Genomic DNA, 15,954 nt, shown 5'->3' with positions numbered 1-15,954 from the left:
CTATTTACTTTACAAATTCTTGCCTAAGGCAGCCTACCCTGGCTGGAGAGCAGAGGAATCAGATTGGGGAAAGTAAGGGGGAGAAAGAGAGAGAGAAGAGGGGAGAGGTGAGAAGTGCTCAGTTCAGGACTTTGCACTCAGTAGGTGCTCAATAAATGACGCAAGTTGAGAGGAGAGAGCAGAGGGGGTAAGAGGAGGAGAAAGTAAGAGGGAAAAAGAGAAGAGATCAGGGGAGATTTGGGGAGGGAAAAAGGGGGCAGGAAAGAGGAGAGGGGAAGAGATTGGAGCAAAGAGAGGAAAAGAAACAGGAGAGACAGACAATGCCCCCAGCTAACTACCCCACCAGCCGAACCCCTGGACCTTGGCCGCTCCTTTTTCTTTTAGGTGCTGGTGGAGCTCAGAACAAAGAAACAGCATGGCTCAGTGGAAAGAGCATGGGCTTTGGAGTCAGAGGTCATAGGTTCAAATCCCGGCTCCGCCAATTGTCAGCTGTGTGACTTTGGGCAAGTTACTTCACTTCTCTGGGCCTCAGTTACCTCATCTGTAAAATGGGGATTAAGACTATGAGCCCCCCGTGGGACAACCTGATCACCTTGTAACCTTCCCAGTGCTTAGAACAGTGCTCTGCACATAGTAAGGGCTTAATAAATGCCATCAAAAAAAAAACCAAAGAGAAAGGCAGCAAGAGTGAGAAAGGCAGCCAGAGTAAGAATGGGGAGATTTCCAGCAACCCGGATTTCATACGTTCTTTGTCTTTCTTCCTTTTGGACATCTTCGAAAAGCTGCTTGGTGAGGTCATCCATTTTATCTGCAAAAAGACAACTCTGTTTGAGGACCCGATACAATGCATATGGGCACTTCACTCCATGTAATCAATATTTCAGACAGACTTGACGGTATAAGCAAGAAAAGGACGTGGGCTAGGAATGCTCTGAGACAGAGGGATGGGAGGGCGGGTGGGGATGATGAAGCCAGGAGCTTTAGGGTGGCAGGGATATCTTGCAGGTCTGAGAAGCCCACTCTCCCCTTGTTCAGAGATGTTCTGGGCTGATGGCATCAGCTTCTCAGCCAAGCTGGACAAGTGGCTTCGTTCCCTGTGGAGCCCGTGAGAGCCAGACAAGGGACACTAGTGATGCCCTGAGAGGCTTAGAGAAGCAGTATGGCCTAGTGGAAAGAGTGCAGTACTTGGAGTCAGGAGAACTGGATCCACAATCAGCTCTGTCACACTCACTCGTTCGATCGTATTTATCAAGCGCTTACTGTCTCTGGTGTACTGTACTAAGCACTTGGGAAAGTACAACACAACAATAAACAGTGACATTCCCTGCCCAAAATGAGCTTAAGTCTAGAGGGGGTGCTCACACACCTGCTGTGTGATCTTGGGGAGGCCACTGAACTTCTCTGTGCTTCAGTTTCCTTATTGGTAAATTGGAGATCTAATATCTGTTCTCTTCCTTGAGACTATGAGCCCCATGTGGGACAGGGACTGTGTCTGACCTGATTCTACTGACTCTACCCCAGTGCTTAGCTCATAGTAAGCGCTTAACAAGCATTACAGTTGTTATTATTATTACAAGCGGGGAGGCTGATTTAGGTTTAGGCTGATGGATTGACTAATTCAGGTTCAGCTGCTGAAGCTTTTAACCAGCGGCCACTGACCTCAGAGAAATATCCATTCCAGGCAGCCTGGAAGAACACTCCCTAACTTCCCAACACCATCCTACCCAAAACTCGCAGGGAAAACACAGGCAACGGCAGGACACAGGGTACCATGATTAAACAGTTCTATCAAACCACCCAGCTGGCTTTTCTCCTGTTACCTTTCATCTCGTCAGTCTTCTCTTGAAGCTTCTTTGCCAGCTGGTCTTTCTGCTCCTCCAACTCTGCATTGTGTTGCTGAAGTTTCGTCATTTTCTACAAGAGCAAAAACGCACAGCTTTCAAGCAGCAGTTCTAACAGATGTGTCCTCCCTGCTGGAAACTGGGTGGAGGCTTGGGTGCTGGCAGTTCTCTTCCACTGCCTTTCACAGTCAGTCAATCACTCATATTTAGTGCAGAGCACTGTATTAAGCACTGGGGGAGAGTACAATATAACAACAAACAGAGGCATTCCCCACCCACAACAAGCTTATGGTATAGAGGAGGAGACAGACATTGATATAAATAAATAAATTACAGCTATGTACATAAGTGCTGTGCGGCTGAGAGGGGGAATGAATAAAGGGAACAAGTCATGGTGACACAGAAGGGAGTGGGAGAGGAGGAAAGGAGGGTTTAGTCAGGGAAGCCCTCTTGCAGGAGATGGGCCTTCATTAAGGCTTTGAAGATGGGGAGAGCAACACTGGTCATGTCTCCCGTGATTGTCCTACAGATAATATGGTACTGAATATCTTGTTTGGTGGATGGGCCTTCTCTGAATCTACCACCTCCCACCTTGTGTGTTGGCAGAAGGCCTAACAAGAAGAGGCCGGCCTAGAGGGAAAAGCATGGGCCTGGGAAACAGGGGACCTGAGTTCTAATCCCAGCTCTGCCCCGTGCCTGCTGTGTAACCTCGGTTGCTTAACTTCTCTGGGTCCCCGCTCATCATCTGTAAAACAGGGATTCGATATCTGTTCTCCCTCCCTCTTACACTGTGAGCCCTATGTGGGGCAGGGACTGTGTCTGTTCTAATTGCAGCATATTTCCCCCAGTGCTCAGTTCAGTGCTTGGCATATAGTAAGTGCTAAACAAATATCATGATTAATATTATTATCAGCTGGATGAGGGGTGCGGAGAAAGAACCAAAGGTCTGAGTTTCCGTGACATAATTCCCCAGGGTTCTCATGATTGCTAGAGCACCAAGACCAAGCCAGATTCATTTCCTGGAGGAATAAAAGGTGATTCGCCCTAAAGGCAGCGAGCCCCAAGAGGTGAGAGGCTCAGAGAGGCGGGCGCCTGAGCCCAAAGGCTTTTCGGGTCCTTTCCTCCTCTGCACGGAGCCAGCCCCTCATGGCTGGCCAGTGTCCTGTGGGAGTGCAATGGCTCCTCGCTGCTGAACCCCAAGAGCGATGCGCTCGAACCTGCTCCATGTCTCTCTTCAATCTCTGCCCCTTCTCCTCGATGCTCTTCCTTTGGGAAGCCGATTTTCCAAGTTCCAACTCAAGCTTCTGAATCACATCTGTGTCGTTGGCGTGTGTGGCTGCCAGGCTGGTCAGTTTCTCCACCAGGCTGTGATTTTCCTTGTTCTAGGGGGGAGACATCATGTGACTTGAAACTAGGGGAAAACGGGGGTGAAAGACCTTTCTGCTTTAGGTCGAAAAGTGAGATTTTTCTCACCAGATGACACATACTCCTGCAGCCAGCGTGGCCTAGTAAAAACAGCACAGGCTTGGGAGCTGGGAGACCCCTTTCCAAGCTCGGCTCTGCCACTGCCCTGCTTTGGGGCTTTGGACGTACTATGCAATCACTCTGTGCCTCAGTTTCCACATCTGTAAAATGGGAGTAAGATACCTCATCTCCCCACCTCTTAGACTGTGAGCCCCGAGTGGGACAGGGACTACTGTGTCCCATCTTATTATCTTCCAGGTCAGAGGCTCCTTGGGCTCAGAACAACCACCAAGGGGGTCACCTAAGGCAGCGGTGGCAACCCCCTGAGCCAGCCCCTCCTTCCTCCAAGAGCCCCACTCCCAGCCCACAGTCTCTTGCGGCTGGGGTGGCCCCAGGCCGGGAGCCAGCCCTGAGGAAACGAGTCACCCACCTGATCCTCAAGCTTCTTCTGCAAGCGCTGGACCCGGTAAGAGAGCTGAATATTCAGCACGAAGCGTCGGATACTCTGGAAGCGTCGTCGGGCCAGCCATGCCCGGGCGTACTTCTGCAGGATGATGGCTTTGTGTTCTTCCAGCATCTTTAAAACAAGCAGAACCCGCCCCCACAGACTCCCACTCTCAGGCGGCTCCTCCGTTGTTTGCTATTTCCATGCTGCAAATGTCTACATAGGAGAGCTCAGCCTCTCAAATGTTCCTATTTATTCCCATCTTCAACACTTATGTAGGCATGCATAATCAATTGCCCGTCCAATTTATTTCTCAGTGATTTCACCCTGATAAATCTTACGTGCGTAAGATTTGCCTGCCTCCCCCATAAACTCCTTGAGAGCAGGGAACGTGTTTCGCTTCTGCTGTACCCTGCCGACTGTTGCATTTTGCACTCGGAAGAAGCCCAATAAATACTATTTATTAATTGGCTGACTGATTCACCATTTCCCCGTGGCCTTGGGAGCCCTGTCACCTCAAAACTGCTGGAAATAAAGCTGACCAGTAGCCATCTTTGGCTTTATTTCCTGAATGTGGGTTTTTGGCTCTGAAACCTGTAGCGATACAACCCTCATCTCCCTCCCCACCCACCCACCCCCACGTCCCCGACCCCGGTCTAGCAAACGCTAAACACGCCTAAGGATTTCGGATCCATGAGGGCTGACACAGTTTACAAGCCCATGACCACTTGGCACCTCACATACCTTGTGATATTTCTTCCGGGCTAGGAGCCCTCGGGTGTAGGCCTGTATGGTTATGGTGGCTATCCGGATTAGCTGATAGAGGTTACGGATCAGAAAGCCTCGGCAGTGTTTCTGAATGATGATAGCGGCCCAAGCTTCTTTGAGGGCTCTGGCAGTGATCGCTTTCCTTGATGAAAAAGGATGGAAGGTTTATCAGTAACTGTCCAATAAGTTGTGCTTCCACTAATTAGTTCTTTGAGTTCCCACCACCAATAATGGCATCCAAATTACTCGGCAGAAGCGGCATTTCACCTTGCAATCCCAGGGCTAAGCTGAAAGTCCTTTGATCCGTCCCCTGGCTCCATGCGGGCCCATTCCACTAAACATTCCTAAATATTCCAAGGCCCGGGAGTCTTCCCCGCTCAAACTTCAGACTCTCCAGCCCTCCATTGCCACTTGGTGGTCACAAATCTGACTTGCCCCTTCCAACAGCCCAGCTCTTCAAGAAGTAGACAGAACTCCAGCACAGCTTTAAGGCCCCAGGACATTCTAAATAATCTATCAAGCAACCTCCATTTTGTAAATATAAATGCAAGCGCTTAGTACAGTGCATTCCACCCAGTGCCATTATTACTACTACTACAATGACAATACCTTGAATTTACACTGTGCTTTTAAATTATATCCTAAGTGCGTTCATGTTACCGATTTCATTTTGTCCTCACCACATCCCTGGGAGCCAGGGAGAGGCAAGTATTGCTATTCCCAATTTACAGGTGGGGAAACAGAGGCCCACAGGGGTCAAGTGATTGGTCCAAGGTGACCCAGCAGGCCAGTGCAGAGCTGGGGCTTAGAACCAGGCTCCGTCCTGACAGGGCACCTCACCTCACGGTCCTCTGGCCCCGGACGTACTGCTGAATGAGCGTGGCGGCCTGCCGCAGCCGCAGAAACTTTCTCCGCTGGAGCCAGCCGCGGATGTGCTTTTGTATCACCACGCTCCCTTGCCTCAGTTTATCCAACCGCAGTTTCTCTAAATAGGCCACCTGCCCTGCTCTGAAGAAAATTTTGGTTTTACCGAATTGGTACTGGTTGGGGTCCTGGAAGAGAAAACAGTACATCTGATCAGCAACGACCCCCTCACTAAGGATTCCCCCAGAGGCGGGGAGATTCCTGAGAGCATCAGGACAGAGGGTGACTAAGGACTGGCGGGATGCAGGATCCAGGCTTGGCTATGAGAGGATGCGCTTGGGCCCTGGATTTCTAGAGGGAAGCTGATGATGGGGCCCCTGCCTCTCTGCCTGAGAACCCTTTTGGAGGGAAGACTGCCAGGGAATCAGTATCCATCCCAGCTTTTGAGTCCTCTTTAAGGGAGCAATGATTGTACTGCTCAGACAGAAGGGAGGGGGCACACTGAGGGCTGGGCAATCGATCATCATTCAGTGGTATTTATTGAGCGTTTACTGTTTGCAGAGCACCATACAAAGCATTTGGGAGCATATGACAGCGTTGGTAGGCATGAATCCTGCCTTCAAGGAGCACCATCAGACAGTGGAGCAAGCCAAACCAATCGAGGCTCCTATCCAACATGGTGGGCCCCAGAGAAGGGCCAGCTCATGGCGAAGCCCCAAGTAGTATGCCCTGGCTGACAAGCGACCTGAGATAATCAGGTTTGGCTACTATGGGCCCGTTAAATCAAATTCCTCCAGTTACAAGCCAGCGCCTAAGGGGGAAGAAAGTGGGGGTGAGAAGCTTACGAATATTGACAGTTATCCGGACTCAGCACACAGCCGAGTTCTAACTGGGTTTGCAGAAGGCACTTTGTGGAGGACCTTTTATTCTACCTTAGAGTATGATAATAAAATGATAATAATAATAATAATAATAATGATAGTGGTGGTCTTTGTTAAGTGCTTAGTATGTGCCAAGCACCGTTTTAAGTGTAGGGGCTAGATATGAGATCATCAGATCAGACACAGAACCTGTCCCACATGGGGCTCACAGTCTGAAGGAGGGAAAACAGGTATTAATCTCCATTTTTCAGCTGAGGAAACTGAAGCATGGAGAAGTTAAGTGACTTGCCCAAAGTCACACAGCAGATATGTGGTGGAGCTAGGATCAGGACCCAGGTCCCTTGACTTCCATTCCTGTAACTCTTTCTATTCCTAGCCCCTGCACTTATGTTCATATACAATTTTTAATCTGTATATTCAATTATTTATTCAATTATTAACTATTTCATCTTAATTCAGAGGTGTCCAAGTCTGCTTCTATTTCTAGAGGGGGTCTCATCTTCACCCAATTACCGAGACTCACTACGAAAGGAGGAGGAATTGGGTTCCTTCTTGCACCCCAATGATGTTTTCTCACCATTTCACCTCCCCCATTCCTTTCTTTCCCTTCCTTGGCACCCACTCCAGATTCCAGTTACAGTCATCTACTGCCCCCTCCCCCCAGGTCCCACCTCCAACTTTTTCACCATTTTGATCCCTTTCTCACATTCCTTCTCTCCCACATACCTCCTCCCCGCAAATCTGTCCTGTTCCCCCACCCTCCACCTGTGCATCCGATCCCATCACTTCACATTGTATCAAAATACTTCCCCTCTCCCTGACTGCCATCTTCAACTGTTTGTTCTCCAGTGGCTTCTTCCTCTCTGCTTTCAAACACGACCGTGTCCCCCTTATCTTAAAAAACCCCTCCCTTAACCCACGGTTCCCTCCAGTTATTGCCCCATCTCCCTCCTGCTATTCCTCTCCAAAACTCCTTGACTGAGTTGTCTTCACCTGCTGTCTCAATTTCCTCTCCTCCAAATCTCTCCTTGATCCCCTCCAATTTGGCTTCCGTCCCTTTCGCTCCACAGAAGCCACCCTCTCAAAGGTCACCGATGATCTCCATCTTGACAAATCCAGCAGCCTCTACTCCATCCTAATTCTCCTCAACCACTCAGCTGCCTTCGATACTGTCGACCATCCCCTTCTCCTCGGCTTCACGGACACTATCCCCTCCTGGTTCTCCTCATATTTCTTCGGCCGCTCATTCTCAGTCTCTTTCATGGGCTCCTCCTCTTCCTCCCACCCCCTAACTGTGGGAGTCCCTCAAGGTTCTGTTCTGGGTCCCCTTTTATTCGCCATCTCTACCCACTCTCATGGAGAATTCATTCACTCCCATGGCTTCAACTACCATCTCTATGTGGATGATTCCCAAATCTACATCTCCAGCCCTGTTCTCCCTCACAGTCTAATGAAGAGGGAGAATAGGTATTTAATCTCCATTTTACAGAGGAGGAAATTGAGGCCCAGAGCAGTTAAGTGATTTGCCCAATCTTCACTGGCCCCACATCTGGTGGCCCGTTAGACTCCATGTTGTCACAGAGTCACCACTGCTAATAAGGTCAGGGAGCAGCTGCTGACAAGTAACTTTTGACCCACATAAACCAGATTCCCTAGGTAGAATTTCTTCTCCCACTTGTGATTTCATTATCACCAGCTAAGATCATTGTCAGAACAGGTGGGTGAACTCTCTCATTCTTTACCCAGAAGCGACACTTTCCCTCCCAAGCTTTTAGCCATGCTTTGCCCTCAGGAGGTGCTCAAAAAGTACCACTGAATGATTGGTTGATTGATGGACACTTTTCCTCCCAAGTTTTTAGCCATGCTTTGCCCTCAGGAGGTGCTCAATAAATACCATCGAACGATTGATTGATTGATCGATGGTTCTGTCAAGTCACGGGGCCAGATAGAGGAAAGCCCCTGGGATTTGGCATTTCAGCCAGAGTGACAGCAATGACCCTCGGGACAGTTCCCGGCCCACCTGGATCAGCCGGTGAAGAACCATTTTGCAGACCTCCTTCTTTTCGCCGAAGGCCAGTTCCTGCTGAGTCATGAGGATGCTGTAGCGGCTGAAAAACTCTATGTACGTCCACCTGGGAATGAGAGGAAGCAGAAAGTGGCTGATGAGGGGGCAGGTTTAGAACCGCTCCTGGTCAGAAGCCCCGAGGCCTGGAGACCCCATACCTGGATGGGTAACTCTGGGCACTGATGTAAATCGTCTCCAGAACCCCACAGGCCCTCAGTTGCTGCACGACTCTCTTTGGGTTGAACCTAGAAGAGCAGAACAGTTACAATTGGCTTTTTTAATCGACACCATGCACAGTGTTAACCTGCCACCCCTGACCTCACAGAGGGAGAGAAGGGGAGAAAGGAAGAGACAGAGAATGAGAGACTTGGGACCAAGGCACCTCAACAAGTGGTGTCTGAGGACTATAATCAAACAATCAATTATATGTATTGAGCACTTATTATGTGCAGGGCATTGTACTAAGCTCTTGGGAGAGTACAATATAACAATAGAACAGACACAGTCCCTGCCCACATCGAGCTTACAGTCTGGAGGGGGAGACAGCCATTAATATAAGTTACTGATAAGTACATAAGTACTAAGGGGCTGGGCCAGGGGGATGAATTAAGGGAGCAATGCAGAAGGGAATGGAAAAAATGGAAAAAGAGGGCTTAGTTAGGGAAGGCCTCTTGGAGAAGATGTGCCTCCAATACAGCTTTGAAGGCAGGGGGAGAGAAATTGTCAGGAAGAGGAAGGCAGAATGTGGGCGAGAGGTTGGTGGTGATATAGGCAAGATAGGTGAGATCAAGGTACAGTGAGTAGGTTGGCATTAGAAGAGCAAACTGTGGGGGCTGGCTTGTATTAGGAGAGCAGCATGTTGAGGCAGGAGGGGGTAAAGTGACTGAGTGTTTTAAAGCCAATGGTGAGAAGTTTCTGTTTTATGCTGAGGTGGATGGGCAACCGTTGTAGTTTTCTGAGGGATGGGAAAACATGGACTGAAAGTTTCTGTTGAGAAATGATCCGGGCAGCAGAGTGAAGTATGGATTGGAGTAGGGAGAGATAGGAGGCAGGGAGGTCTGCAAGGAGGCTGACGCAAACCAGGTAATTCACCAACACATCCCAAAAGGTAAGAAAAGAGCATGTAGGGAATGGGGCTTGAGTAATAAATACTGGGACAAATTTTCCCCAAATCCTACAGTTAAGTTCTGCAGTCTAAACTATTTCAGCACTTGGAATCTAATCCTAAGGGGGCTTTGGTGTCTCTTAGACGTTTATTTTGCACAAGTGACAATTTCTCACATCCTCCTTGGGGTAGGGTTTCTTCACATGATTGAATAGCTGCCACTTTATATTTTCAAATTTCCACACTTACTCAAAAGGTAGTTTTTCATCGTTCGGTTTGATACATCGTACGTAGTGAGGAGTAGTTGCGTTGAGAGTCTCCATTAGCAAAGACAAGGAGCTCTGGAACTAGAACAGATTACAGTCAGTCAATTGGTCAGTATAATTTCCAGGGCACTTACTGGGTGCGAAGTACTGTACTAAGTGCTTGCGCGAGTACGACAGAGTCAGTAGATACATTCCCTGCCCACAGGGTCAAATAATGAATGTCCTCTTGAGCTATATGAGTCAAGCAACCGCATTCAGCTATTGCAGTCTGATATAATCATGCTACTACCTGCGGGCTTTTCCTTTGTCTTCTTCCTGCTTTCCCTATTAATGGCATTTATTGAGTGCTTACTGTGTGCAGAGCACTGTCCCAAGTGCTTGGAAACCATTCATGTCTGTCTCCCCGATCACACAATAAGCTCTTTAGGACAAGGAATATATGTCTTGCATTTGTTATGGTCTGCCCTGTGCTTACTGCAGGGCTTTGCCCTTAGTGGGTCCTTGAGAAATCTTTCTAATCGATTGGCAATTTGGGTGGATTTGAAATCTGCAGAAAGTTCCTGCTTTCAAGCCCAGCTGAGTTGTTCAGGCCTGGGACAGGAAAAGTATAGGGGCCAATGGTTTGGGGGGCATCAAAACACCCTTTTTCCCGCCCCCAAACTTCCCAAATCTTACCCCCTTCCCAGGCCCTCTGTACCTTGTTGCCCACCGTGGTCCGGAAATGTTTATTGTTTGGCTTGATTACTTGCTTTGCTGACTTCACAGTAATACCCGAGCTGAAGGGGGAAGGAGAAACTGGATGCTCTTGAAAAAAGCTGGCACAGAGGTGAAACTGAAAAATGAAAACGAAGTTCACCGTTCACTTGAGGGATGATCAGCCCCGCAAAGGGGAAATTTTGGTTTCAGTGGCTCCATGGCACAGCAGCCATCACGACCAAAGGGGTACATAAGTTAAAGGATCATCTGCCAGTAGAGGAGTATTATTTCTGGACTCTATTCTCTGACTAATAATAATAATAATTGTGCTATTTGTTGGGCATGCTAAGCACTGTACTAAGCACTGGGGTAGAAAAAATGTAAGCAGATTGACATCGTCTATGCCCCTCGTGGGGTTGACAGTCCAACAGAGAGGGAGAATAGGTGTTTCATCCCCATTTTACAGATGAGGCACAGAGGGGTTAAGTGATTTACCCAGTCTTCACTGGCCCCCCATCTGGGGGCCTGTTAGACTCCACACTGTCACAGAGTCATCATTGCTAGTAAGGTCAGGAAGCAGCGACTCATGAGTGATTTTAGGTCCACAAAACTAGATTCCCTAGGTAGAATTTGTTTTCCTGCCTGTGATTTCATTATCACCAGCTAAGATTATTGTCAGAACAAGTGTCTACTGCGGGCACTGTCTACAAGGGAAATAGTGGGATCTGAGCCACATTATCCTTCCTCACATTTCAAAGTCGAAGCAGGTGGGTGAAAGAGAAGAGGGAGAAGCCTGGAAAGATGTCTGTGCCTTCTTTTCTGAGGGAAAACCAGTCAGGTGTCCAAATCCTTCTTCTTATCATTCTTAGTAATAATAATAATAGCTACGTGCTTACCATGTATCAAGCACTGTTCTAAACACCGGGGTAGATAGAAGTTAATCAGGTTGGACATGGTCCCTGTACTAAATGGGGCTCATAGTCTAAGTAGGAAATAGGAAAATTTGAGAGGTTCCAAATTAAGGGGAAAACTATGCTTGAGAGGAAGAAAAAAAGCCCCTTGCTGTTCCCCTTTAAGTCCAATTTTGAAAAGCCCCTAATTAAGAAGTTTCCCCGCTTTAGCCGCCACTCTGCTCTATCCACACGCTGTGCCCAGTGGATAAAGCAAGTAGTTTGGAGGAATTCACCAACCTTGCTCTTTCTCAAAATGTCAATGAGGACTTCATACACAGTATCTCTGTTCTTCTCTAGGAACCCTTCGCATTCATATTCCACCTATGCACAGGACCAAATTCAATAATTAGAATTAACTTTAGGCATTGCGAGGCTGGAAGCCCTTCATACCATAAAAGAAAGTCTTCCCTGATTGATTTTTAACCTTCCCAGCTTATAACCCTGCAACTGCTGTATCAGTATTTCTGCATGACTTAAGTACTTAAATACAACCCCCTCAGCACTAAAGACCGTATTTTCATACTCTATTTCTTCCTCCTAGCTGCAATTTATTTTAAAGCCTGTCTCCCAGCTGATAGGTAGCTCCTTGAAGGCCAGAATCATGTATACTAATTCTATTATATTCTCCTAAGAGTTTCGTTCAGTGCTCTGCACATTATAGACGCCCAGTAAGTACTGCTGATTGAATGATAGAAAAATCAGTCTGATGGCTTTTCTAGCTGCTCCCCCGAGGACAAAGTTTGCACCAAAGGATGAAGAGGGTTTGGAGAAATCCTTGGGTGATTAAGTCCACAATGGGCAATTCAAGGGATTGTTAGATATATTAGAAGTGAGTTATGGCCCATTAGCAGGTGCACTCTGATAATAATAATAATAATAATGGTATTTGTTAAGCGCTTACTATGTGCCAAGCACTATTCTAAGCAAAGGGGTAGATACAAGGTAATCAGGTTGTCCCACGTGGGGCTCACAGTCTTAATCCCCATTTTACAGATGTGGTGACTGAGGCACAGAGAAGTTAAGTGACTTGCCCAAAGTTACACAGCTGATAAGTGGTGGAGCTGGGATTAGAACCCACAAACTCTGACTCTCCAGCCCGTGCTCTTTCCACTAAGCCACGCTGCTTCTCTAATGAAGATGGATGTCAAGGAGAGCAACCATCACAAAGTTCCTCCAAAATTCCCCTGGAGACCAGCCCTGTCTGATCACCTACTACAAGGACAGAGAGCGCTTCCAGACACATGGGAACATACTATTAAAAGCGCGTTTCCTCCAAGAGGCCTTCCCCAACTAAGCCCTCATTTCCTCTTCCACTTCATTCTGTATCACCCTTGCACATAAAATTTCCTCCTTTATTCACCCTTCCCTCAGTCCCACAGTGCATATGTACATATCCATAATGTATTTATTTATATTAATGTCTGTCTCCCCCTCTAGACTAAAAGCTCGTTGTGGGCAGGGAACGTGTCTATCAACTCTGTTATAATGTATTCTCCCAAGCACTTAGTACAGTGCTCTGCATACAGTAAGTGCTCAATAAATATGATTGATTGATGGATTGATTGATAGAAATGAAATCCATTGATCCAGGCATTAAAGAGTTGCCTGCTTGGACCACCGGTATAATTTAATATAACATTATTGATTATTTTTAGACTTATCCTGCATCTTCAAGACTCAAGGCAGGGGTCTGGGTTTTCCAGGAGCGGAGAACAATCAAACTAGAAGTGGCTTGGAAGACATGACTTAGATTATGAGCTCCCTGAAGGCAGGGACAATTTCTGATTCCACATCTGTATTCTCTCCCAGCATGTCGTACAGTGCTCTAAAGTAAGCATTTAATAAGTAGTATTACTATCAATCAATCAAATTTATTGAACACGTACAGTGTGCAGACCACTGTATTAAGCACTTGGGAGAGTACAATATAACAGAGTTGGTAGACACATTCCCTGACCACAGCGAGCTTACAGTCTAGAGGGGGAGACACACATTAATATAAATAAATAAATTATACATATGTATATTAGTGCTGTGGGACTGAGGGAGGGGTGAAAAACAGGAGTAAATCAAAGTGCAAGGGGAACACAGAAGGGAGTGGGAGAAGTGGAAATGAGGGATTAATTAGGGAAGGCCTCTTCGTGGAGATGTGTCTTTGATTAGGCATTGAAGGTGGGGAGAGTAATTGTCTTTCAGATGTGAAGAGGGAGTGCGTTCCAGGCCAGTGGCAGGATGCGGGTGAGACACTGGTGATGAGATAGACGAGATCGCGATACTACTACTTGCCTGCCGAAAAATACTGACTACTTTGAACCAGGACTGCATTATACCTTATCAGCGAAGTGCTGGATGCAGAAGGATGTGTTAGACATTCGAGGTTTTTCAAACAGAGGGTTCTTGTTGACAAACTGATTGTACAGCTTTTGGAGCCAATTTTCATCTGTTCCCTGAGGTAACTAAAAAAAAAAAAGGAAACAAAACTAACGCCAGTTTAATGAAATGTCATTGAAATATTAATTGAGGGCAAGAAAGATTAACTATCACGGAGTGCTAGTCGTCTGCGCGCATGCTTGTGTTCTGCTAGATCTGTGATTCTAGAGCGTGTGAATTCTAATCATGTGAAACGTGGGATTACATCTCCTCCAAGAGGCCTTCCCTGACTAGGCCCTCCTTTCCAATACTCGCCCTTCCAAAACTCACCCTTCCATCTGCATTGCTTATACACTTGAGTCTATACCACCTAAGTGCTTGATATTCATCCCACGCTCAGCCCCATCTGTAATTTATTTCAATGTCTGTAAGCTCCCTGTGAATAAGGATCATGTTTACCAACTTCATTTTTTTCATTGCGTTTGTTAAGTGCTTACTATATGCCAGGCACTGTAATAATAATAATAATGTTGGTATTTGTTAAGCGCTTACTATGTGCAAAGCACTGTTCTAAGCACTGGGGAGGATACAAGGTGATCAGGTTGTCCCACGTGGGGCTCACAGTCTTCATCCCCATTTTACAGATGAGGTAACTGAGGCACAGAGAAGTTAAGTGGCTTGCCCAAGGTCACACAGCAGACATGTGGCTGAGCGGGGATTCGAATCCATGACCTCTGACTCCCAAGCCCGTGCTCTTTTCACTGAGACACATTGTTTCTCCGAAGCAGTGAGGTAGATACAAGATAATCAGGTTGCAAACAGCCCATGTCCCACCTGGGACTCAAAGTCTTAATCCCCATTTTCCAGATGAGGTAACCGAGGCACAGAAAATCGGCATTAGAAACCAGTTCCTCTGACTCCGAGGCCTGGTCTTTTTCCACTAGGTCACACTGCTCAATAATACAACTCAATAGCATAACTCTATCATATAACTCTGTGGTATTATACTCTCCCAAGTACTCAGTACAGTATCTGCCCACATTAAGTACCTCAAAAAATACCACCGATTGATTGATTGATTGACTAATTACAGGATCCTTTCAGGGAGATAAAAGAATCACCAAACCAGTGGTTTCACCTCCGGCGTCCCTCAGAAAATCTTTTCCTTTTCCTTCGGTGATGTCCGGGGGCTCAGCGGAAGGAATTACGAAGCCCACTGGGGGACCATTTTAATTTTCAATGGGCAGGGCAGAGAGAGGGGCCCAAACATCCCTGTCCTGGAAATGGAGTCAGAGGAAACACTTTCAGTCTGCCAGGAAGGAAAGGCAATGGAAGAATCCAGGAGCACCGTACCATGCACTCTTCATCCAGCAGCTCCAAAATGCCCATTTTAGCTTCGATCAGGTCAATAACGGGCTGGTTGTCATAAAAATCTATGAGAGTCCAAGGGATGTTTTCTTTCATATACTCTTCTTGGTCAAGTTTAAAAACATGCTGGGCATCCAGTGGGTGACAGGAAAAGAAAAACAAGATTCTAAAGTTAAATAAGAAATAACAACAATAACAAAGGTGATAATAATGGTATTTATTAAGCCCTTATTAGGTGCCAAGCACTGAGCTGAGTCCTGGGGTAAATATACGATAATCAGATCAGGGTACAATCACAATATAAGAGGGAGGGAGGGCAGATATTTTATCCCCGTTTTACAGAAGGGGAGACCGGGGAAACAGAGAGATCAAGTGACTTGCCCTAGGCCACACAGCAGATAAAGTGGCAAAGCAGGGATAAGTACCCTGACCCCTCATCTCACGTTCTTTTCACTGCACTATAGAGCCTCTCAGCACTCTATGTCATGAAAGGAAAATGCCTGCATGTACACAAAGCAAGGGTAAAATGAATCGCAAATGCCTTTGGCAAAACAAACTAAAAAAATCGGGCGAAAAATATCTTGCCTACACTTATAAAATGGGTTACAAGTTCTGGTGCTGAAAGTGAGAGAACTGTTACCTACCAGATTAAACTGCTGTTGCAGTTTTTCATTAGCATAATTGATGCAAAACTGTTCAAAGCTGTTCAAGTCAAAAGTTTCAAAGCTGAAATATAAGTTAAATAATGAGAAAAAGTTGGGGGAAGACGCATATGTTGATTATCCTTAAATGAACAGTTGAATCTACAAACATTTGAGAGATGTTTCTGTACGCTTCGATGCTATTAGCCTAGGACCCTGCCTGAGGC

At 46.8% G+C, this 15,954-nt stretch overlaps 1 protein-coding gene across 2 annotated transcripts in view; it reads right to left on the bottom strand.

The window, feature by feature from the left end:
* The window catches only part of MYO5C (myosin VC), a 94,788-nt gene that overhangs the window by 37,000 nt on the left and 41,834 nt on the right, over window positions 1-15,954 (bottom strand). Inside the window, exons 11-24 of one of the 2 annotated variants that reach the window (XM_038750013.1) lie at window positions 15,731-15,812; window positions 15,072-15,212; window positions 13,679-13,804; window positions 11,586-11,669; window positions 10,397-10,531; window positions 9,683-9,780; window positions 8,487-8,573; window positions 8,284-8,395; window positions 5,359-5,570; window positions 4,495-4,660; window positions 3,736-3,882; window positions 3,059-3,223; window positions 1,821-1,914; window positions 745-808 (exon numbers count right to left, since the gene is read on the bottom strand). In XM_038750013.1, the coding sequence (XP_038605941.1) occupies window positions 745-808; window positions 1,821-1,914; window positions 3,059-3,223; window positions 3,736-3,882; window positions 4,495-4,660; window positions 5,359-5,570; window positions 8,284-8,395; window positions 8,487-8,573; window positions 9,683-9,780; window positions 10,397-10,531; window positions 11,586-11,669; window positions 13,679-13,804; window positions 15,072-15,212; window positions 15,731-15,812 (1,713 nt within the window). The remainder of the gene's footprint in view (window positions 1-744; window positions 809-1,820; window positions 1,915-3,058; window positions 3,224-3,735; window positions 3,883-4,494; window positions 4,661-5,358; window positions 5,571-8,283; window positions 8,396-8,486; window positions 8,574-9,682; window positions 9,781-10,396; window positions 10,532-11,585; window positions 11,670-13,678; window positions 13,805-15,071; window positions 15,213-15,730; window positions 15,813-15,954) is intronic. The other variant, XM_038750015.1, reaches the window with a different exon arrangement.

This window comes from Tachyglossus aculeatus, chromosome 8, assembly GCF_015852505.1.
Source record: "Tachyglossus aculeatus isolate mTacAcu1 chromosome 8, mTacAcu1.pri, whole genome shotgun sequence".
Taxonomy (NCBI): Eukaryota; Metazoa; Chordata; class Mammalia; order Monotremata; family Tachyglossidae; genus Tachyglossus; species Tachyglossus aculeatus.
Note: the sequence above shows the minus strand (reverse complement) of the source record. Positions and strands in the feature narration are given on the sequence as shown.